Source organism: Anser brachyrhynchus, assembly GCF_964034855.1.
Source record: "Anser brachyrhynchus genome assembly, chromosome: 3".
Taxonomy (NCBI): Eukaryota; Metazoa; Chordata; class Aves; order Anseriformes; family Anatidae; genus Anser; species Anser brachyrhynchus.
In genome coordinates, this window is record NC_137696.1 from 67,403,413 (window position 1) to 67,428,185 (window position 24,773).

The following is a 24,773-nucleotide window of genomic DNA, read 5'->3' on the forward strand; positions in this document are numbered from 1 at the left end:
TGTTCCTCCAGCATTAGGGTTTAACAGGTTCTATGGAGGAGAGAATCACTTCAGATAGCTAGTGCTGATTTCCTGTCTCAGCCTGACACCGCCTGGGGTGTGACATTTGTAAATACTGCTGATGGCTCTACCTGGGGCCGTAGGTGTGGGTACTTACAGGCTGTTTGTGCATTGTTTCCACTCATTGAGTTGATTAACTGTCCTCATCCATTCACTGCTTTCCCCTTAGGGAGGGCAATTTTAGCTAATATCTTGTATAATAATTTATTCTATTAAACTTTTTGGTTTACTATCACCACTAAATTAGCAGGACCACAGTAAACGCTGCAAAAGGAAGATGCAGTTATATTGCAACGGTAGCAAGTCCCTTGTGACTTCTTTTGCTTGCAGTTATTGACCATTTTCTAGCATTTCATGCAGTGTTTACTGACTATAACATTTCGTGTTTGACATCCATTTTTAATTCCATATATTTTGATCACAGCTTTTGTAAGTAATTTTGTAAGTAATTTTTATGTAGAAACCAAGAGAGCAAGCTTTGAATATGTATAGCAATAACTTCACTTTGTATTGAATTTTTCTTTGTATTTGTCTTTTCTTCGTGCTTGCATTGCCATAGAGGAAGTGTTCACAATAATATAATCTTTTTCAGAAGAAATCTGAAATCATGTTCTGCAGGATGTAAGATGTTGCACTGGACAAGTTCTTATATGTTGCCAGCTTTTCCTTATGATGTCAAGATTTTATTAGCAGAAAAAAAATGCCCTGATCACAGTATGAGAATAAGGATGATTGAATGTTTGCAAGCAGACATGACAAAATACCTAGCAGGATCGCTGTAAGTAAATATTGTTAGGTTTATTTGGGGGCATTACCAATTAGCTGCAGAAGTAAATTTTCAAATGAATGTAAAGCTTTTCTCCTTCATATGCTTACTGAAATAGAGGAGGCTAAGACTTTAAACCTGTTGATGCCAACAGTAAGATTTGCATGAAATCTTGAAGTTCTTGTTTGGATGGGAATTGATAGTCTTAAAAATAATTTGGGAACATTCAGTCAGTTTAATGTGTATCAGTATGGACTCCATACACTCTTGAACACCATCAGTAACACCAACTATTTCTTTTACATCCCCATCTTGTTTGCACAGGTATCCGAACAGCCAGCAATACAACTTTGTTGTCAGTGCTTTGCTGCAGGCATACCCGTTTCTGGATGATGATGGGAATGGCTTTGTAAGTACTGTAAATAGTACTCCATCTTGAAAAATAATGAAATAACTCCCTTCCCGCCCAACACATGGTCAAGTACAAGAAAATAACAATTCAGAGCAAATCAATATAAATTTCTTGCATGCTGTTTTCATTCAGAGCTGTAAGCTTCACTTTGACGTGCCTGTCAAAGCACATTCTTATTTCATGGTATTAATTAAAGGTTCATTCATCTGTATCCCACTCCTCAAAGCCACACTGAGATTATTGAGGACCATACTTGAAGTCCCTGGTTGCTCACTGGGTACAGCTTCTTTCTGGCTTAATTTTGCCCAAAGGATAAATTAGAGTAAATGTGATTTTGTTTTTCTTTCTAAAAGCAAAGAGAAGCCAAACCTCTTAAAAATAAACAAAAAACCCTGTTTCTATGTGGACTAACTTAAGACTTATCTTCTTGCAATGCTTTATAATCATTTGTGCATTAGATATGCAACTAAATCATAAAGTGTTTCTACCATTCTAGGTATGTCAGCAATCTAGTCACTGTTTATAAATTATTATTATTATTGAAACTTTAAAAACCATTGATTGGGATCTTGGCAGGGACATATGTGAAAGCAGTGGAAGGAGATGACTAGTAAAATTGAACCAAGTTTTTTTCCCCCTACTCCTGTGACTTAGGATACATATCTTGGTCTCAAAGGACGACATTCACCTTCTGACTTCACATCATTGCTTTGCCATGTGATACTTTTATAGCTTTTTGTAAAAGATTGTGAGACTCAGAGGGGATTGTTAGCTTTAAACGTACATAAATACATATCTGTGCAGTTACTGCAGAAAGCAAAACAATTTTGAGAATTAAAAAGTGTGAGGATTAAGTGGAGGTTATTCAGATGAGACTCTGAGGTCAGGCATTGTAAGAGGGACGGGAGTAAAGAAAACAAACACTTCTCCAAAAGGAGAGGGGGAGTGGAGGAACAAGAGCCGCAGCCCACCCTTGCTTCATTCAGAAGACCTCTCTGAATGCCCCAGTGGGAGTCCCCTGCCTTGGTCTTGGGCAATGTTACGGCTTCATTTGGCATCCTTTGTGAAGGCTGGCTGGAACGTGCTTCTGGGTGTTTCCAAAGCCCTTTTCACAGCCTTTAACTTTTTAAAAACTGTTTTTAAACAGAGGTTCTTAAGCTGGGCTTTCAAAGGGCTTTCACTGCAGCAAAAGCATAGGCTTACTGAAGCCACCTATAAACGCATACTTCAGAAAATAGCTCATTGCTTTCCAGTTATCGATCCCCAAAGCGGTGCTGGCAGAAATTACCTGCGCGGTGTGGCAGAGATTTCAGAATAGTTGTTCAGTGTCTTTCGATATTTCTTTCACACTTTCTAGTAAGTGAACCTGGAAGACACAACCATTGGTAAGCCAGGCAGCTGGAATTGTTCTCAATATCGCTAGCCTAATGCTTCTGGGCAAGCCTCTCTCCATTGCCTTGCTTGAGGTAGGGAAAACATACATTAAAGGTCTGTATAGCTAAGTTTGGAGGAGAGGGGAAGACAAATTACCTTTTTTTTTTTTTTTTTTTTCGACATACTGTTAGACACTTTTTTTTCCACCTCTGCAGTCATGGAGAAAATAAATACTTTTTTATTTATTGGAAATAGTTGTGTGTTATAGCAGCAAGGGCTTAAAGCAAACCTTATCATCATATGCATAACTACTTAATGTGAGACTTGCAAGAAAACTGAATTGGCAATCCTGGATTCATAAAACTTTTAAAGAAACAAATGAACAACGAAAATCCACTAGCTAACCACCACTTTCATCTCAGGAGAGCTGTCTTCAGCAGCTCAAAAAAGTGAAGTGTCTGTAGGTACTTCACTTAAAGTTGCCTCAGGCTAATATAGGAATAGAATTGTTTCTGATAACAGCAATGAATCACAGGTCTTGTTAGGCACGTAAAATGTTACTTTTTGAGCATTTTGAACACATTTAACTCATATTATCCTTAGATAGCTGTTATTACAATTTTTTGAACAGTACAGTGAAAGCATCTGAGAAAACCATCAATAAAATAATTCAGGGGTAAAGCATAAAGCATGTTATTTGAGGACTGATAGCTAGAAGTAGAAAAAGAAAACTAAAATGAGAATAGAATTCTAGGCTAGAAACCCAGTTATGTATATGTTAGCTATAGTATTAAACCTCAGGAGATGCAACTTATGTAATGTTTTAAGTTCCTACATTAGGAAGAGAGGAATCACACTGTGCAAGTTCTTGTTCCGAGGACTACAAAGGGAGCTGTGCATTGATGTCTGGGCTTGATAGGGCAAACCCAACCCCACCTTTTGGGGTGTTGTAAGGCTGGAAAAAGGGACACCAACCATAGCAATTCAGCCAGGCAGGCCTCTGGGAATACCTGTTTCCACGGCCAGTAGATTAATAAAGTTCTTTGAGTTAATTCAGAATACTGACAAGCACGTTGTCAAATATTCTGACTTCTAATTTCTTGATAAAGTTATGGGGTGGGGGGTGGGGGGAGAAGTTGCATGCACTTCTTTTTTTTTTTAAAGAAACTGAACATACTCTGGAGTAATTACATTCTAGTGTTCCCTCACTATTGTTAATTAGATTAATTTACTGTCCTTTATTTATTGCTGTGGTATGTCCCAGCTCATAGATTCAGTTAAACTCTAAAGTCATGCTTAAGAGGAACCAAAGTGCTTACCCTTTGGGCTGGAGGAAGTACTTCTGGAAAGCAGGCTCTGTAAGCGTGGCTGCAGCATCTGCTGGGGTGTGCAAGAGGCTGTGGTAGTTCTTAATGCCATACACTGAGAAAGTTTGCTGGGTCAGGTTGTTATTTTTAAGTCTTAAACAGAACAGTTTGGAGCCCTTCACCAGAAATGGATGCGTCTCAGTTGCTGGAATGATGCAGTAGAAACTGTTCTGGGATCTTCTTTGCAATTATGTGCATATCTTCATGTCATGGGTGGGCAGCAGCAGGCAGTTGTGCTTTGACTGAGAAAATGGAAACTTCTCCCCTTGAGATATCTTGATGTTCTAAAACTAGCTTTTTCTTCTGACAAAAAACATAAAATCCAAGGATACAGAACTTGTAATGAAAAACTTCAAACTGGAAATGTCAGCAATTTTGTTGCAACACTTTCATGGAAATGAAATAGATTAGGAATTTGGAAAGGGGTAAGATTGGCTGTAAAATGTAGAGCAATGTACATAGAAGAGCCTAAATTCATGCCAATAAAGCTGCATTTTCATGACAGGAACAAATTTATCTGCAAAACTCTTTGAGTATTCAATTTTTTCATAATACTGGATATGTTTTGTTTGCAACTCCAAATTATTTAAAGCAAGTAATGCAAAAAAAAAAAAAGTCTCCATAATGCAGAAACTGAGTCTAATATTATAAATCTCATCCTGCTGCAATGAGACAGGTTTTAGTTAAAGGTTTAATGTTTAAAGATTTATTAGTAGGTTATCCATAATTCTGTTTTCTTGGTTATGATTTCTCATTTAACTTTGCAGTAGGGGAAAAATATCCTTTTGTGCTGTAGGCCCTTTTGAAAAGGATATCAAATGTAATATAGTCTGGAAGATCATGATCCTAAAAGAGTAAGCTTAAAAATAAGATTAACAATAAGCTACCTATGTGCTATAAATTTAAAAAGAAGGCTATTCACTACATCTCTTAAGAAGCAGGAATTATTTAGGATTCCTGATAATTTTTTCACAGCACAAAAAATAAATAAATAAATAACAAAGACAAAACACACTGAAGAGCTCTGTCAAGCACTTGGAATGAAATTAATTTCTCTACCCCTTCCAAGATTTGCTTTTGGAAAGAAGTGCTTTAAAGTGGTTGCTGAAAGAATTTTTTCCACGTTTCCTTCTACTCAAAGAACAATGTTACCCTAAAGTAACACACTAACAATTAAAAATTAAATAAAGATAGTTTCTATTTAGTCATGAGATTAAATTACTGGATTTGTGATCTATAATATAACCAAAGCAATATTTTCAAGTAGTTACAGAAAAATAAACTTTAATATACAAAACCAGGTTCATAATTGCAGCAGTCAGAAGAAAATTGGTATGATACTTTCTTGATCTCCTGCAAGATATTATTTTATTTATGTTATTCATTTTACAAGGGTTGCAAACAACAGTTTGGAAGGAGTCACTGACTTTATTTCATGTTGAAATTGTACAGTTTCTAGAACTGCTTTTATTATGAAGGCAGAAGGGGGCTAGTAAATCCTTGCGCCTGTATAAGACATTCCCTGGAGTTCAGCAGTGCTGTGATCCTGGTGAAACCCAGGATCACATTGCTGACACGCTCGATTATGCAACTGCTGCATGCAAAATGATTATTCTCTAGTAAATTACTGTTTTTAATCTGCGTGTAATCCATTCCCTCCCATGTCAGATACACACAAACTAATCCTTGTACTCCCTTATAAGCACGGTAAATCTTCCTGTTACTCTTTTTTTCCCCTCTGGTATTCATAGAAAATAAAATTATTGGCTCACAAATGCAACAAAAATATCCTTTTTAGAAAATGTTACCTGTTAGGGAAACCACATAAATATGTCTTGGCAGTCCTGCTCATGAAATAGGTATGTGAGAAGGGCCTTATGAGAATCCTATTACAGAAATAGATTTAGTTAAAACTCTTGACTTATCTGAGGACAGGAGGCTGAAACCCCTGAATGTTTTGAACTTTGTGAGATATTTAAAGCACTTATATGGAAGAACAAACTAAAATATCTCCCAGCTTAACAAAGGCTTTCAAAAGACAAAACAGCACAAACATCACATAAGAGAATATTTAATTTGTCAGCTGTTAATACTGTCTGAGATAATCATGTTTTAAAATATCTTAAAATATCCTGTTGAATGTTTCAGAGAAGCATTACACTAAGTTTTTGTTTGCTTTTAATCAGTCTTAAAATAAATATGTTCCAAATAAATTTAGCTAGGCATATGATTTTGGTGTATTTGCATCAAATTGTAAATGCATAGGGTCAGAATTAGAAGAGCATTCAAGAGCCTTAATGAATGGTTCAGGCCCACACCAAGTGGGGTTTCCAAGGCATGTAGACACCTTACAGGTTTTGAGAGTACTTCTGGGTCATAATACTCAACTTGAAGCTGTAAATACATGTGGTGAGAAGACCTGTTGTGCTCTATTTCTAGTCATTAAGTTTAGGTTGGTGAGGACACGGCTTCTGTTCTGCCAGATTCCGAAGTCAGAAGTTTCATAATACAAATACCGGTGGGTTTGTTTGCTTTCCAGTTCTCAGATGTTTAATTGTAGCTGATGGTGAGAGGATACTTTCTGTGAAAGCCCATATGTGGGTGGCAGAAAGTGTCCTGTCAGAAATGGCACTTCTGCCTTGGTCTGCCAATGAAAAGCTGAGGTAAAAACCATAGGGCTCAGATCCCATAGATGTGCTGCTGTGATTTTTTTCACCAGTCCATGCGGGAGAAAGACTGGCATGTCAGACTCCTGCTGCAAAGAAAGATACTGTAGTACTTGGTGTAAAATAGAATTTAGTAGAAGTAGACTTAACCTTGCTTAATAGAAAACACCTCTTTGGTAAGGAGCTTGGAGTACTTATTTATTCTGGTTTTAGTGTGTCAGTAAGTATAGGTTCAACTTGGAGTCAATTTCAGAGAATGAAATGACTATCTGAATTTCTCTTGTCACATCCTATCACTTTTTTGTTGTTGTTTTGTTCCCTGCCTTGAAAAGGAAAACAAACAAACAAAAAAACTCAATAACCAAAATAATCAGTTGTTTTGCCAGATCCTTGAAACATTTTCATTACCCGTGGTAGCAGGCTTTGCTTGCAGAAATGTCTAACAGCCTTTGCTTTGTAACTTTGTCCCTGCGTGTCAGTAGTTAGCACTGCTGTGTCCTGCTGTGGGACACCCAGCTGGGACTGCAGCTGGGCAGCTGTCTGTCCATAAGGAAGTCATGGAAGTTGCCAACCATCCAGCTCTCAGAAGCAGCAAGCAGCCTCGTTTTTCAGTTTCCAAGTGAAAAAGACACAAGTGCAACATAAGCAGGGAGCACATAAACTCCAGCTGTTGGTTCTGATGAGTGGTTCCATTAGGCAGGGACTGCATCCGCTTGTAGAACTGCCTTGAAGCTGGAATTTACACCCTTTGAGGCAACTCACAGACACCAGGACCTACTTAGCAGACCCTCTTACTTCAACAGCTCTAAGTTCAGTTTAATAATATGTTTGACACAATGTTACTGCAGGCTCCCTTCAAAAGGAAGATTCTCACTGTGTCTTTTCCTGTAGACTGTGTCTATACCTAACCCTTGTGTTAGGTATAATCATCACACAGCTGCACAACCAGTCAGGTGCTGAGGTAGGGGAAAATAAACTAGTCAAAAACATTAGTTTTCTGTGGCATCTGTGGGCTAATCTGTTTCACCACATTTTTTTTTTTTACTTCATGTCATGCAGCGAGTATCCAAAAGTAAGAGGCGGAAAAGGAAAGTGAACTTTTACTGACAGCCCTGGTGATATTGGATACATCTAACCCTTACATTGAATTACTGTGGTCCTTGAGGAACTGCGCAGGTGCCAGTAGCCCTGCTGTTTAATAGATGCGGAGGCATGTAATCACAGGTGCTTGTTTCCTTCAGTCCCGAAGCCACCTGTATGCTGATGCTACTGTATGAGCTTTTTAAAATGTATTTGTATTTAGTGACAAACTTTTTTTTTTTAATACAAAATAAAGTTAGATAAAACAAAGTAACCTACTTTAGGAATTGACAAATTCTTGGAATATACCGGGAATGACAGATTTTTATTAATTTCTTTAATTATGCAGTCGGTATGGAAACGGGCCCTTAAAGATCGTTTCAAATATGTGCGGAGAGCTATTGAAGATGATGAGGAAGTTTTAAGGAACAAATGCAAATTTGGCCAGAGGCGAGGACAGAGGAAGAAATCTTCATCTGCTGAGAAGAAACTTTATGACATTAAAGTGCAGAAAGAGGTAAGATTGGTGGTGCTTATCTTCAGAGTCCTGGGCCATTTAGCTCCTGTGCTGCCAGTAAGGCTCCACCCAGCAAGGGAGAGGACACTGTGATCTCATCCTATTTAAATTCTTCTCAGATTGTTTGTTCTGTAGCCAGACCCCAGACTTTTTTCCTTTCTGGAGAGCTGAGTATCAACCATGGAGCTAAATCCAGTACCTGATGCTTTGGTGTTAGTTGTCGTTTATAGCTGTCACTAATTGGATATAAAACTGTTTTGTTTGTTTGTTAAAGCAATGTTCCCATTCTGCTTTAGGTTATACACCTCCAATTAGAGTGAAAAATGATAGAGGTTTACATGTAAGAGCTGAAACCTCTGTACAAGTAAGAATGCAAAATGACGTTTGAGATTACAGAAAATTGCCATATCCTACTGCCACATTGCACTTTGTTATATAAGAGCTATTTGTGTTGATGCACAACATACGCAGGGTTGCTTATGAATGTATTCATGCAGATGCTGTGTTTCCCTTTAGTCAGAGAAATCAGAAAGAGCTATCATTGCCCAGTAAGTGTTTGAAGCACACTAATTAGTTTACATGCTTTCATAAATACCTTAAGGTTCCAGTTATGCTTTGTCAACACACCTCATGCTTCTCTTAGAGCTGCAATTAAAATATGGTAAAACTTCACCTATGTCCATACTGCTCTTTACCAGATAAGTGCCTGTCTTTAGCAGAAAAAGAGTGGTTTATTTCATGCATTTCTGCATAAGTCATACCCTTGTGTTCTAATGTAGCTGTAGTTTTCTCCCAAAAAAGCATGTATATGTTCAATAGAAGCTTTAGTAATTTCTGTTTATCCCTTCTTAAGTAATGTGTGCAGGAATAAACAGTTCACTCTTTTTGCCTGTTTCAGTTTAAAGGTTTGCAGAATGTGTGATACAAGAAACCTTTATTTTGGGTGCAAAACAATAAACAGCCTTGCATGAGGTAAAAGAGAAGCAATAGGCTCCTGTCACGTATGCATTAAGTCAGCCTTCATTAGTCTGCTAATGTTTGGAAAGGGAAAATGTAGGTTGTGGGTGGGTTTTGTTTGTTTTTGTGTCACCCCAGCTGCTTGACAAGGGCTTTGCTGTGATCCTGTAGGGACTACGTGCTAGACTTCCTTTTCCTATAGAGAAGGTATAACTAACTGCAGTGCGCTGTGTCTGCACTGTAAACTGGGAATGCCATTCCCTTTAAATGCTTTGCCCAAGGCCATTGCTGGCCACTCCTGGTTTGCTCTAGAAGTTGAAGAAGGAAGCACATTCCATCTCACCTCCTCTTAGGCATTTCCTGCTGGCTGTAATGTCGTAAGTGGATAAGGGTGAAACTGGAAGAAGGTGAGAGGATGCTGATCTCTCCCTGAACATCCTTAACTTTCTCTTTTTTACCTGTATCCCAAACAAGGAGGAATAAATGTAAGGATTAACACTTGTGGAGTTCATTAAGGTTTAGGAATGAATCCCACATAACTGGGAATCGTAGCTTAGTTTTAAATGCATTTCTACATTGAAGCCAAGTACACCTGGTTCTGAGAGACCAAGTTTTGTCACTACAAACTGCAAATGTGCACGCCTGAACAAGATGGTTGTTTAGCATTCTTTTAAACAAATGTAGTGTGGAGTTTTTCATTTTGTATATTTAGGAACGTACTTAAAGGTACCTTACTGCTAATGCTTGGCACTAACTACTTTGTGATAAATTCAAAATGCTAAACAGAAAGTCTTAACCTCAAAAAATAAATATTTGGTCTAGAAGTCAGTACCACAGGCAAAACCAAATGATTTTCAGATTATCATTAGTCAGATCCCCTTGCCATCGTCCCTTTTACAAGCCTGGAGAAACAGACCAGCCATATGCCGATGGGTAGCCAGCCCATCAGGACTATTTAAGGTAAAAGGGTGGGAAATGAATTCCATGCTAAGGAGACCTTTGGAGAACAATTAGTCAAGGATTTCTAGCCACTTTGTGTGTCCACACTCTCCCTTAGATAGGCAGAGTAGGACACTTAGGGCATTATAGGTCAAAGCCAACTGGCAAGCAGTGCAGATGAAAGCGCACATCTGTTCCCAATGGATGACCTACTTACCAGCCACACAGCTTTAGTTTCTGAATAGTCATAAGGTGCAACTCCATGCAGTGTGCTTTGTGTCAGTATAATCTTGAATTGTTAATGGTATGAAGATGATAAAAAGATTCTTTACCAGTGAGGCATTTCTAATTAGTATAGCTGGCATTCTTTTTTACATAAAAGGAGTAATAATGATACTAATAAATTTGACTGCTCTTCCTATCTCATCATGGGGGGGGGGGGGGGGGGGGGGCGGAAAGTATATTCCTAGCTAGCATCACAAGAAATGTCTTGAGTAAGGGCAAGGGCAGTGCCCAGGTCATAAAATGGCCTATGCCATGGCCTCTGGCTATGGAGTGAGAATCCTCCCCAGTCATTTTGCACAGTTGTGCGAATATCCTGGAGCTACAGTAAGCTAGGGGAGAGTACATTGTAATGCTAATGATCTTGATCTGCTGCAAAAGGAAGGCACTTTTATGAGGGGGTGATCACACTAAGAAAGGCAAGCCAATCTCCTCTCTGCAGCCAGGGTGTGGATGCTACTAAGACAGCCATCCAGTGATTGACTTCCTTGTTCTCTTTTGACTGATCTCCTTGTTTGTTTTTTAGTATCACATTGGCACCATAAACCCCTTCCCCTGCTCTAAGAAATAATTTGGTTTGTGGTTCTTCGGCCCATGAGAGAAACCACCTTCTGCCAAATGTAACTACAGGAGCCCTAGACTGGGGGGAGTCAGAAGGATGAAGACAGAAGGAATAGGATAATAGGACACATGTAGTGTGCATGGATAACAGGTATGCACATTTGGCCAGAAGATTTTCAAAAAGTAAAGGGTGATGGAGAGCGTGGTTAGGGCTCATGATTGGCCTCCACATGATGAAGGCATGTGATTTGAACACTAACTTATTCATCACAAGGATGGTGAGCAAAGTGTCCCTTCCAAAACCTCAAGTTTTGAAAACTTGTCAGTTTTGAACACTGTTGTTCCTGGGAAGTGCACTTTCACAAAAAATTAAGTTAGCTAAGATAGACATAAAGACACCCACAGATATCCCATGTAGCAGTAAGCACAAGGTGGGTCTCCCATAAGTCCTATATCGTATCTGCTGCTTTCAGAGATTTCTGGGATACCCTTACAATGCATCACTGAATAGCTGTATCTGTGCACCTGAATCAAGTTCCTTCAATCCATCCCAGATGCAGTATGAAAAAGCCTGTTAGCAAAGGGATTATGCAAAGATATCTTAGGTTGCCTGAATTTTAATGGATTAACAGGCTAGAAAAAATATGGTCTTAAGCAGGAGCGTAGAAAAAGAGTACAGTCTGTATTCTATGGCCTCCAACTTCTTACAGCCTCCAGCAGCCTCTTTGTGAAGTCAGCAGGTGTCTCTGAAGCACATGTGTAAATGCTACATTTACTCCTGTAAATTTGGATTTAGGTGTGAAAAGGAGAACTAACTCCCAACAAGAGGGATAAGATAGCAGTAGATGTTTGCAGGTACTTGGCATGTCTACCACACCCAGTAGAACTGGGAATAACATCATGAAAATAATTTATAAAGGGGGTACCAGCAAGCCACCTCTTTTCTGTGTCTGTGGGATAGTACAAGAACTATTTTGCACTTAGTCTACCCAGTACTTAGACTGGGAGAAGTGGAAGGATTCAGCAGAAACTTAAGCTCATATAACTGGACATCTGCTAATATTATTCATGTACAGAAAAGATGAGCATTAACGTTGAAAGTGGTGAATATGTAAATACTAAGCCAAGAGGAGCAGATGGAAAACCAGGCATCTGGGTGGAAGCTGAGACATGTGGCACCATAAGTGTTTTGGTGCTATCATGTGGCACAAGAGTGATTAAGGTGGTAAGAATACTTTTGCCATAAGGCTGAGGCTTCCCCTTAGTCAAACTTTCTCTGGAGTTTCCTTAGTTCAGAGAGAATGGATGAGCCTCCTGGCTTTAAATAGGAGGAGGGTTGTAGAAAAGCTGCATGATGGGCATCCTGAGTTTTGTCCAAGTCCCTGGGTGACCAGAGACAGATTAAATGATGAGGCCTGGAAGCCTTAACTTGCATGAAGTACCTGAATAAGGTTAGATGTAGGAAATGGTCCCCGAACCAGCCAGCATAGGGGAGCAGATTATTGAAGGAAGCCAACCATTTACAAGGTGAAGGTCTTTTGCCTTTACCCTTCCTTAGTGTGTGTAACCTGTTGCCACTTGTAAGACTGATATTGAAGCTGGGGGTCTGCTTGAGCTTCTGGGAGTGGTTGGAGGGCTGATTTCAGGGAGACAAATGGTAATGGAAAAGTTTAAGATTTTGGGGTGCCTCACAGAAATTTACCCCATTGGCTTTACATTCATGGCAAGCTAGAAATTCTTTTCTGATGAAAGAAGTAATCAGGAATGAGTGTTGCCAACTCTGAGCTGGAGTTTCTTTTATCTCAGTACAGATTTATATTTGAAGCTCTTTTAGACATTTTATAGGGGTAAGCTTTTCTTTGAGGTGATTAAGACAAATAACATCATGTTTGTCAATGAGATTATGCCACTGCAGGAGGCAGTGAACTTGAAGCAAGTTTTCAATGAATGCAGAGACAGTAGGAGTTTGTAGGAGATCCCTGGGGAAAAGGGAGAAGGTGGTGTGTGTGTGTGTATGTGTGTGTGTGAAGCATCAGCAAGTGAAAAATGAAACCAAACAAATCAGATGTCCATAAGTATCTCAAAGTGTAGACTTCCTGTGCATGAGCTGCAGAAAACTCTCTTTGCTCAGCCATGTGGCTGAGGGATGCTATTAGCAGCCACAGAATTAGATGTCATCTATGCAGTGAATGTTGTACACAGGCAAAGCAAGTGATAATAGCCCCTTTTTTCTAACACTAAAAATCTCCAAATCATGTGTTTGGATGTATGCACGGCCCAAATGTGAAACTGCATATACAAATGATCATTTAAAGTTTGTATCGACATAACGTGGTTTTACCACAGCAACTTTTATGTATGTACATAGTGTACATAGTTTGTGTCATTGCTTAGTCAATATTTTAAAATGCTTTAGGGTCAAATGAGAAACTTTGAACACAGATTCCTCCTTGTGCTTCATGCTCTTCTTAACATCATTCAATATTCCCATCCTTCTGTGAATTAACATGAAGGGTGAAGTATGGGTTGTCCCTTGACAGATGAAAATAAATTTTATCCCATGTTACTTATGCTGTTTGTTTTGCAGTTTGCAAATCAGAAAGCAGTTGTGGTCAGAAATAGACTGACTTATATGGCTTTGAAAGTTTGCAATTAATATTGGCATGTAAGTCTAGCTCTGAAAGTATCTGCCTGGCTCAAAAGGGTAATTATGTGTAATTAGAGCAGAGCTTGCTTTAATTAAATATCTCATTTGAGTAAGAGTCAGTGTGGTCCTGGAGTAGGTTACACGCTCATTTCGCATGAAAGCAGCCTGCCTGTGCTGCTTCAGTAGTCTTTGTGTTCAGCTTTTGGACATGAAGGGTGGTGAAGTTGTGATGCCTTCTCAGTTCTCTTCCACCCACTGGGGCAAGAAGATGGGTCCTGAGCTCTGCCCAGTTTATTGCTTGCCTTTCAGAATCAGACATATTACAGCTTAGTTTGTTTTTCTTTTTTACTTGGTAATTCCTCCCCATATAAAAAGCCTCAGTATTCAGAAGATATATCTTATATTAAACATCATTATGATAAACGTGAAAGTCACCACAGGGAAAAAAAAAAGACTGTTTTTTACAATGATGGTATTAAAAACACAGAATATAAAAGAGTTTTTATGATGCCTTGTGTCAGTACATATTCCAGACAAAACAGCAAGACCCACTTTCCAGTATTTGAAGATCAAAGCACAGGATTCAGTTACACTCATGTAACTACCTATGAAAGTCATTTCTCATTCCGAAGAGGTTACAAAACCCACTTAGAGTAAAAAATTACTCCAGGCAATGGTCCCTCACAAGTGTAAGTACACAAGCATCATATTCTTTGTTTAGGTAGAAAGAAGACACTGAAACTGCTACTGTCAGGCTTGCTTGCATAAGTACTTTGAGCATTGATGCCAACTCTGATGCACATAGACTCAGCAGTCCAGAAGTGTTAAGCAGCAGCAATGCACTAAGCAATGACATGTCTTGGAGTATGCATTGGCGTCTAGTGAGGAAATTTAAAAATGTATTTTCAAAGGAAATAGCTGCTGCTGCTGCTGCTGGGACCTTACATGATACTGAAAGCAGCATAAGGAAAGGCAATGCAATAGCTATACCAACACTGCTACTTGTCAGCAAGCTGGTCCAAGCATAAAAGAATGGTGTAAAAGTGGAGCTCCCATTCAGTGCTGGCACCATGGAACCTGCCTGTGCAGTTCTCATTGCCATTTAATGGTTTCTACCCTTTCCAGCAAGTATATCAGTGGAGAACCTCAAATGAATATTCCCAAAGCATCCCAGGTGAGGAGAGGAGAAAAAAAAAAGACTTTGATCATCGTCATTAACAACAGCTAGGCTACATTTACCATTCAAGAACTGGTATAAACGCTTGTAAGGAGCAAGAGGTGCCTGCTGTCCTCACCAGAGGAGTTTTCATCACTCTGATTAGGTAGTCATGTTACTTTGGAGTTGACATTAATGACTTTTAGGATTTATGGTACTGGCTTTCTACAATAACAGAAAACTTAGACATTGTGTTGTACTTCATGCATTAGAATTGCTCCCTCCCTCCTCCCCCAAAGAGAAATAGGAGCTTCACTTCATTGTCTGGGACACTAATAAAGTGCTGCAAAGTACTAGCTGGGGCTTTTTACAAGAATCTGGCTGCTCTTTTTACAAGAATTTCTAGCTATATCTTGGGGAAAAAAACAACAAGATCCATCAAAAACATCTAGGGGACCTGATGAGATGCATCTGCCGGGTCCTGAGGGAACTGGTGGAGGTAGTTGCTAAGCCTCTATCAATCATATTTGAGAAATTGTGGCAGTCTGGAGAGGTTCCCACTGACTCGAAGAGGGGAAACTCTGGGAAACTTGAAGAGGGATGGGATGGCAGGACCATTCCTCAGGCAAGGTCTAGGCTACACTGATGGACAAGTGTTAGATATCCTCTTATACCTCATTATCTTCCTTTCTGCATACTTTTGACATCTTTCCCTATTCCACAGTATTTCTCATGTGCTTGTGATGAAAAAGCAACTCTTTTTTTTTAAAGGTATTGAGGTAATTTCTCATGTTTGTTCCAGAAAGATTATTTTTTTAAATTTAATCCTTAGTACTTAAAAAGAAAGGAAATTATTCTCATTATTCAATATGCACATTACCATTAAGACAAAATTCCATGTAGGAAAAATAAAAATAAGTTAAGGACCACCAACTATCATTCTTTTTATCACTGCAAGGGGAATGGATATTACTGGTGACATGGTTGAAAATCTGTTCAGAGGAAGGATTCTTTATTCAATGGGAGAAGCTATTTTTTTTAGTTCCCTACTGTAAACATACTGAACTGTTAGCTTTGTCTTTTTTTTTTTTTTTTTTTCAGACATTGAAATAATATATCTTTAATGCAGATCTGGCTTCAGTCTAGATGGGAATGTTTTTCCACAATGTATTGAAGTAACCAAGGATTGAAGTTATTGTTACAATTTTACTGTAATATTTTCATACTGCAACGAGCTTTTTTGCTTTGATAGTTAAAATGGAGAAGATCTAGAGTCTTCCCTAAGTTTGAAAGTGATAGGCTGAAATACCAGTTCAGTAGCCAGCTTTCTAAATCCTGTTTGTTCCTGCTCATACCACCAATGTCACAGTTAACTATAAAAGATTTTATATTGCACTTGAAATAATTCTCCAATAAAATTTAAAATAGGTTGCAAAATGGTGTCCTACTGAGATAATTTCTTTCCCCTCAAAGAAAGTCACCTTTCAATTATCTTTCTGCTTCTCTTAAAAATCAAGCTGTCCACAAATTAAAAACTAAAAGGAAAAAAGGAAACATTCTAAGTGAATCCCATATTCAAGTTTCTCAGTTAATGTGCATTTATTGTACTTTTCTAGAAAAAAAATTTGAAAAACAGGAACAAGGTCTGAAGATGATGGGAGTTCAGTTATAAAACAATGTATGCGTAAAATACATTTTGCTGCAAACATGGTATTTTATATATTTTTTAATAAAGCCAAAACTTACTTTCATGTTTGAATCTAATAAATCCTAAAGTCAGAAATCATTTGTGTTTAATTCAAGTGAAGTCAAACTTTCCTGCTTAATCAAAAACCCTCAGATTTTAGTTGAATGAAACCGTGCTTAGAAATAATGATCAACATAAATGAGAACACTTTCTCCCTTTAGATTTTCAGCTAGGCTGACTGTAAAAACAACTACTCATCCACAAACATCTAAGTTTGCTGTTCTCTAATTCCAAGGTGGTTCTACTAAAGGCAGTCACTGCCATTAGGTTTAATGTACCCATGAGGTCCGTTGCTCTGTTCTGTTCTTGACTGATAAACATGCACTGCTTGTACTAAATCAATCAGAAACATGCAATGATGCAGTAAATCTATCCTCCCAATTACCAACTAATTATAATTACGTAGCACTGTATACTACATTATATTGTTTGTATAATTCCATACTTGCAATGAAGTTGTCCAGAGGGAAAAATGAAATTAAGTGCTTAGATATAAAAGGCACAGACCTGTCACTGTATATAGAGGCCCCAAAGTCATAGCAACTTTGGTCGCTAATGCTGACCCACAACTCAGTATTCACTTGCTCTTTCATTCAAAGAAGCATACTGCACCCAACAAGTGTTTTACTTCATACTTACCGTTGCACATCCTTTAGATACATAAAGTTTACTTGTTTTATTTCTACTGTAATTAAACAAGAAGTAATCTCTGAAATAGTGATGGCACTAAGGCTAGTAGAAAACTTACTAATTTGTATCCAAATGGTGCTAGCACAGACTTGGTAGATTTCTGAAGCTCTATTATTTGACTGAAGTGTGCTTCTTTTTCTGGGTATGCATATCTATTATACAGTTTACTAGTTTAAACAAGGTGTGTTAATGAGGTAAAGGTTAGAACCACCAATAGTTTTCTTCAGCCTAGGATTGCAGCCTAAAAATATGAAAAGGTTACAGATGGCGATTGCTGTAAGCAGGCAGAACACTGGAAGAAAACCACTCACCTCTGCTCGTGTTACTTGTAATGGAAGGTTTACACAACAAGGTTTGGCTTTCCAACGTGCTTTTTCCTAGTAGGTAATGATAGCAATTCTTCCTTAGACCACAGCCATATTTCTATGGGTAGCTTACCACTGATGTCATTTGGAATCATTTAGCTAATTAATAATGTCATTGACTAAACTCATTCTCGAGGACCGAGCTGACTACATGGAAAGTCCATCAACTCTGTTTGCCTTGACGAGGGGGATGGAGATAAGCTGGAGTAAAGGTCACAACTTGTTCTCCTTAGTGTTTGTTCCTGAGCAACAGAGTCCACTTGCTTATGGTTTTAGCACACGGGGTTGAGTTTATGCTGCTCTCCTGCCGCTGCAAGCCAGTGTCTGAAGGTGACTGCTGCTCCAGAAATGAGCTCTTGTGCTGCAGACCTGCAGCAGGCTTGGAAGCAGTAGTATCAGAGAGGTATCAGTAGAAGTCAGTAGTATCAGAGCTGTTTGGAGTCAGAGACTTCAAAACGGCTCTTGTCCAGAGTAAAAACCATAAACGTAATTCTGCGTTTTCCAGGTACAGGAGTGCTGACAGAATATAAAGACTTACCAGAAAAAAAACAGGCTTTGCAAGGATTCTCAGAAGTAGAGTTCGGGAGATCACGTTACTGGGAGCACTCTTTTTAGGCAACTTCAAGGCATATGTCTTAGATTGATATGTCAGTCAAGAGGTTACATAATAAGGCACTAAAATGAGCTGTAACAAATTCACAGGACTCAAGGTTATTTGTGAAAAAACTTAGATTTGTACAAGGATAAAATAGCTAAACTTCCAACTGGGATGTGCAACCTCTCTCATGAAAAATGACACTGGAAAATTGGAGGTAGCTGATTTGATGCCAGTTTCCAGAGTTTCAGGGGAGATCAAGGGAACATATTGACCAATAAACTTGCTATCTTTGCAGGTGAGATTGGCAAGAACTATAATGCAGAGCCAAGAGATGAATAAATTGGGAAAGAATCAATGAAGTTTCTGTAAACAGAAGTCATGCTTCATAAATTTACTAGTTCTCTGAAGTATTCAACTACCCTGAGGTCATCAGAAATCCATCTGATAAAGTTTATATTAACTTCAGAAGAGATTTCACCGCATTTTTTTTTTTCAAATGCTCTTAGAAAATATAATCTGAGGGAATAAGCAGGAGCTAGGCAGAAATAGTTTTTACAGTGGAAGATAATGTTAATACTTAGTTTATGCAGTTCAATATATTTCTAAGTGATACGGAAAAAGGACAATAGTTGGCTGACCACATTTGCTGATGCAACTAAGGGTAGTAAAGACAAAGGCTGACTGAAGAGCATCAGAAAGACCCCATGCTACTGAGTTAACAGGGCAGAAAAACAGGAGAGAAAACTCAGTGCAAATAGATCTACAACAAAGCACAAGGAGAAAACACAATTCTAACAACATTTACAGTGATGGACTCTGAGCTTATTATTACCATTCACATGATATTTTTATATCATGCTAAAGAAAATTTGGCACAATGCTAAGCAGCTATCTAAAGAAGTATATTGATTGCTCAGAGTTATTTAAGGAAAAAACAAAAGAGAGAGCATTATTCCACTGTATGCACCTGTGGTATCCCAGCAACTCAACTAATATTTTAAGTTCTACTGTGCCCTTCTTATGAAGACAGTAGTGAAATTAGAAAATATGGAAAGATGCTAACAGGGATAGTGGAAAGTGCAGAACAGCTTTTGTACTGTGATGATAGTATGATGATAGAATGATTAGATAACTTAGGGCAGTCGGCTTGAAAAGAGGTTATTGAGGATGGAATATGATGTATCTACAAAATTACAGGTGAACAGATATTGAATCCAGTATGATAAGCAAGGAGTAGTCAGAGAAAACAAAAGACATTTCTTCTGACAGTGCAATAGTTATGCTGCTGAGCATAATGTAGAATGCTGTGAAAGGTGCAATTTTATCTGGATTGGAAAAGTGAGTGGAAGAAATTATGGGAGAAAAAAATTACAGGAGGCTATGAAATATGACAACATATCCACCGGAAGTCCATGGGCCCCAGTTCAGTGGAATCTTGACAGGGCTCACGGGAAGTGCCACTACACTGCTATCCCCTCAGCCACTTAGAGGAGGGTACGGGACCAAATCATCTGACCCGCTACCTCTGCTCCTGGGCAGTGAGGAAGAGGACAGGAATGCCCAGTCAGGCTGCTCACAAACCAATGTTACTATTCAATTAAATCTAAAATACACTATTAAAAAGAGAGCAGACTGTGCTGATACAACACCATCCTATCAAGGGCCAGGGGAGTAGATGTACGGGTTATGGTAGTAAACTGTCCCGCATTCAGAGCTGTTTTCTTCCCTGATAACAATGGCTATTGAAATCCATGGATATATAGTCGGAGGGAGACAATTTTTTACTTGTATATCTTGTGCATCCTATTTTTGGAATTCCATATGTCCAATTTAAAAAAGGGTGTTAACCAGAAAATTAAATTGCACATAGAGAGCAGTTTTGAATGCTGTATGTTTTGCAGTTCTGTCTTAAATGTTCTGGGAAACAAAATCAGGTGTCTCAACTTGTATTGGCTCTGGCCCACAGGCCACCACTGGCATAGATGACAGCTGCGTCAGTGACAGTGCTTTTGGGAAAAGCCAGTGTAAAAGCAGCTTGAGAGTGGTAATCATACTAACAATGCAACTGTATGTTTTCTCAGCTTGTTTTGATGGACAAATTCACTGCTTCCTCTGATAGAAACTAAACAGCCTCAGGCTACAACCACAGATGCACTGCTTTGGATAGCCATCCCTCTTCTGAGTAATTACTGTATGTGGAATTACAGCAGAGACAATATTGATAATTTTGAGGAAAATCATTAATTATATCTTCAAGTATGAAGTAACATTAACTGTCAAACTAATCAACTAATGGTTTCCATTAAGGATTTTCTTTCTCTTAGTTCTTCTGGTCTCCTTGGGTAAATACTTCAGTTGCGTGAATGTGGAAGTTTGTATGAGTAAGAAGAAAATACTTTTTCTCTTGGCAATATAGAGCTGATATTGCTAAAGGAGTAACACTGAGACATCATTAGAAATGCCTTCTAATTTCCAATAAATCACAATTAGGCAAACCAAGCACAGGCACAGGAATCTCATGAATCTCCTCTAATATGTAATTTGAGCTTGGGAGACCTGGCTGGTAGCTCTATTACTATATGAAAATAGATCTTAATACAGCTATTAGAGCATGAGGGTGAATCTGCAGAGCCAGTACTTAAGCCACATTACAGGTCCTTTCCGCTGAGCTTTACAACACTTTCATGTAGTCTCCAGTGTGGACTGACATCAAATCACACAGGTCCCACATCAGATAAAAAGGATAGCAGATTTGTTACAATTCTCTCCTTCATTTGTTGATAGGATGATCCTGCTTATCTTGAAGGTGATGCAATGTATGCGAACATTAACTGGCTGAAGCAAGAATATATGAAAACTCAGAGAAACTGGAAAGAAGTGAATGACAGAATGAATGCAACAATACAAATACGAAGGAAGATGATCACTGATAAGGCACCTTTACAAGACATTCTTAGACTATTTCCTTTCTTAAGATGCCCTTATCAGGTAACAGATCTATACTTAATAATGGCATTGAGTTTAATATTATAAGTGTGATACAACTGTGGGCATGTATCTTACTGGATGTTTCTAGTGAAATATTCATCAACGTTCTTCTGTTTAATCTATTGTATTTTTACTGCTAACACCACTTTAAAAGACTCACCAGTTAAATATGCCACACACAACAGCAGTGAGTTATTGGAAGTACTTTGTTGATACTTGATGTACTTCTTCCCTGTTTTGGAAAGAAATTAAACTATCACCTCATCCAGTTTATAGATCTTATTTTACTGAGCTAGTCTTACCTTGTCTTCAAAGCATGCATTTTATTTTGTTTTTAGTTTTGATTTTGAGGATTGCAATAATACTTTTTTTTTTCCTTTTTTAGCTCTTTCGGGAGTTCCAGGTTCTTACACACATGAACGTTTATCAGAAAACAGTTGAGATTTTGGAGATTTATTCAGAAAACATTTTATCTTTGTATCTGGTGAAGAATAATCCAATTACCATTATGCTGCAAGAAAATCTGAAACAGCACACAGAGGAAGACATTCTAAAATGTCAGTACAAATCTTCTATTCTCTGAATATCTGTTCTGGTCTGGATGGGATGGAGTTAATTTTCTTCATCGCAGTTGGTATGGTGCTGCATTTTAGATCAGTGACCAAAACAATGCTGGTACCACACAGTAATGTTTTAGCTGTTGCTGAGCAGTGTTTGTACAGCATCAAGGCCACCTCTGCTTCTCACTCTTCCCCCCAGTGAATAGGTTTGGGGGCTTATGCAGAAGAAGCTGGGAAGGGACATGACCAGGCAGATGACACAAATTAACCTCCTGAGTTGGAAGGCACCCGCAAGGATCATTGAGCCCAACTCCAACTGATAACTGGGTAGGAGAGGAGTTTGGGGGTGAGCAGTGGTGGCAGAAGGATTATCCAGCTCACAAACTCCACTAGAAGCAAGGCCTAGCATAAGAGAAATTTAATCATAATATTGACTTTATGAGTGTGATGAATGATTTAAATACTGCTGCGCGTTGCCAGCTGAGGCACCTAAACCTTTACTGTGGCACAAAGTACTCTTCAAAAGGGACTGAGCAGCAGTTCCACTGCTAAGCTGTTAGCTATTTCATAAGCCACAGTTTGTTTTTCCAGGATGATACCAGAGTGCCAGAATGTTTTCATTTGTAATTTAGTAGAAATCCTTGCCTTTGACAGACATGAAGATGACGGCTGCATGTTTACTTCTGCCAGATGTCTTTGGAGATGACTCGAGTCTGTTTGCTGCAGTAAACGAGGAGGTAGGAGACAGCACCACTGGTTGTGGTCTCTTGCTCATATGAGCTGCCTGGGCACATCCCTTGGCCTTTTGGTGGTTCAGCTTAGTTCCTAGAAAAGGATGATGTTAGCCTGCCTTTTGGATAAAGAGCAAATACTAACAGAAATGCTAGTTAAATTCCAAGCAGTGTTATTAGGCTTACTGAATTCTCTGAGATGTTGTTACAATTTACAATTCAGTTCACCAATGTGATGCTGTGACATCATTTGAAATATTATTATTATTTTTTTATTTAGGTGAAGGTGGTGACACCAGTGTTGGAAGTTAAAAATCCCTTCAATGTGAATTCATGTGAGTTTGCTCTGTATGTAGAAAAACAAGAGGTAGCCCAGCTTGAGGACTGCACCACAGCCCTGGCAGCACTGGTGGCTGCATTTTACGTGTTTGATATCCCGTGCCCAAACAGAATCTACAGGACACTGAACTTCCTGGAGTCCCTGGTCTTTGAGATGAGGTGTCCAGCATTCCTCCCAGCTCAGGTAAAGAGAGGGCTGGAGATCCCTGAATATCCCACTATTTGCTAGTGTGCACAGCACTCGTCTCAGGAACATTTTGTCAAAATAAATCCCTTTGTTGTGAAGATGAATCAGTGCCATTCTTTCTAGTGAAAGTGTATGTATATTTGTAACAGTTATGTTTAATACTGCCTTTTTTTTTTTTAATTGTACTGGCTACTTTTATAAAAATCTGAAATCTGAGCATTTTCTTTATTTTAAATGGCAATTCTAGAACAGCCTGGAAGTATTAGAGAAAATAAAATTTTCTAGATTACTACACGTGTTGTGTATTTTTTTTTCCACAGAGGATTTTACAAATTCAGATTTTTGACCATCAGAATTTAAAAAACATACTTGTGAGTTAGTGAGCACTTTGCTGCTTTAGATGCTAATATATTTAATGTCCTGAAGCAACAGAAATTAGATTTACTGGTTACCACTCTCGCTATATTATGATCATATGATCATTGAAACTACTTAATTTTTTTTTTTTTTTAAATGCTGGGCCAGATTTACAGTTTTGCAGGATGATGACTTTTCTTTCTTTTCTCCATACATGAAATGTTCTTTTCTTCTTTCTTTTAATATTAATCCTAAATTTGCTAAATAAGGATTTTGAGATGAGCTCTCAAAGTAGCAAAAATGACTTATCTGGGATGCTGCCATGTGCATTTGTAACCACAGATTTGGCAATGGGGAATGAATGCTTCATTTTCTTTCTGAGTTTGCTTTCCAGAACAGAGCAGCCTTTTCCACATGTACATGTCCCATCTGCCCATGCAGAACAGAGGCCCTCTCCACTCCTTTTCCGCAACCTCCTCTTCTCCCTAACACCTCTTAACTCCTTAAGCCCCTTGTACGTCCTGAAATCCCATGGGATTAGAGCCTGATAGTGGGTGGCTTCAGACAGGCTCCTAGTGATGGAAAGAGCAGCTGCCAGCAAACTTGACCTGTGCTTTAATTAATCTACACAGAATAGCAAATAGCATTTTATTAAAACACTACATTCTGCTAAAGAGCTCCATCTCTCACCAGTTCTAAAAGTGCCCATACAGGCAAAGCAGCATTTGTGGTCACCACTATTCCTCACACCCAAACACAAAGCTTGGAAGACTGCAGAAGTTTTCTTAATCCTTGGATGTGCAAGAGTGCGTCCAGTTCAGAGATTACAGTGGGACACTGCAGTATGAGAGGAGAATACTGACTGCATTTAATGGCCAGACTCTCTTGCTAAAGTTTTTCGATTTTCACTTGCCTCCCATGGAAATTGTGGGATATCCTTAGCCCATGTAACTGCTGGGTCACCTCCAATACAACACTGAAAACCATTGCAAATGCCATTTTAAAGATTCAGTAGGTGTCCTAAGTACATTTAGTTTCCTAGTGCATTTGTTAGATGTAGTCTTTGTAACAGAAGTTGCTATACCCTATTACCTCATCACATATACAAAAGTGAAGAATGTACTAAGTCCTCATTAGTGAAGTGATAGCTATGTGAATAAAAAGTTGGGCTCTGCATCATTTAAGTGAGATTTTCTTCTATATCTTCTAAATAGTATTAATTCTAAACCATTTCTTTAAACCACAGTACTCTGTACTGTGGTATACAAAAACAGGAAGTTTTACTGTGTACTTAGGTATACAAAATCTCAGGAAGCTGCTAAGTAATCTCTGTTGAGTGGCAAATCATTGGTTCTCACTGAAGGCTACAGAGCTGGCACATGAGAGAAAGCTAAACACAGAAGGTGAGGGTTCAAGGAAATGAACTA

The 24,773-nt window shown here is 38.6% G+C and overlaps 1 protein-coding gene across 5 annotated transcripts in view; it reads left to right on the forward strand.

Moving 5' to 3' along the window:
• SAMD3 (sterile alpha motif domain containing 3) overlaps nucleotides 1–23,185 on the forward strand; it is a 35,480-nt gene extending 12,295 nt beyond the window's left edge. For 4 of the 5 annotated variants that reach the window (XM_080583878.1, XM_080583877.1, XM_080583876.1 and 1 more), the window contains exons 5-11: nucleotides 653–838; nucleotides 1,151–1,235; nucleotides 8,075–8,242; nucleotides 20,969–21,172; nucleotides 21,558–21,729; nucleotides 22,387–22,469; nucleotides 22,744–23,185. In XM_080583878.1, coding sequence (XP_080440004.1) covers nucleotides 653–838; nucleotides 1,151–1,235; nucleotides 8,075–8,242; nucleotides 20,969–21,172; nucleotides 21,558–21,729; nucleotides 22,387–22,469; nucleotides 22,744–23,031 — 1,186 coding nt within the window. In that variant the 3' untranslated portion in view covers nucleotides 23,032–23,185. The remainder of the gene's footprint in view (nucleotides 1–652; nucleotides 839–1,150; nucleotides 1,236–8,074; nucleotides 8,243–20,968; nucleotides 21,173–21,557; nucleotides 21,730–22,386; nucleotides 22,470–22,743) is intronic. The other variant, XM_080583879.1, reaches the window with a different exon arrangement.
• Nucleotides 23,186–24,773: the final 1,588 nt, after the last annotated feature.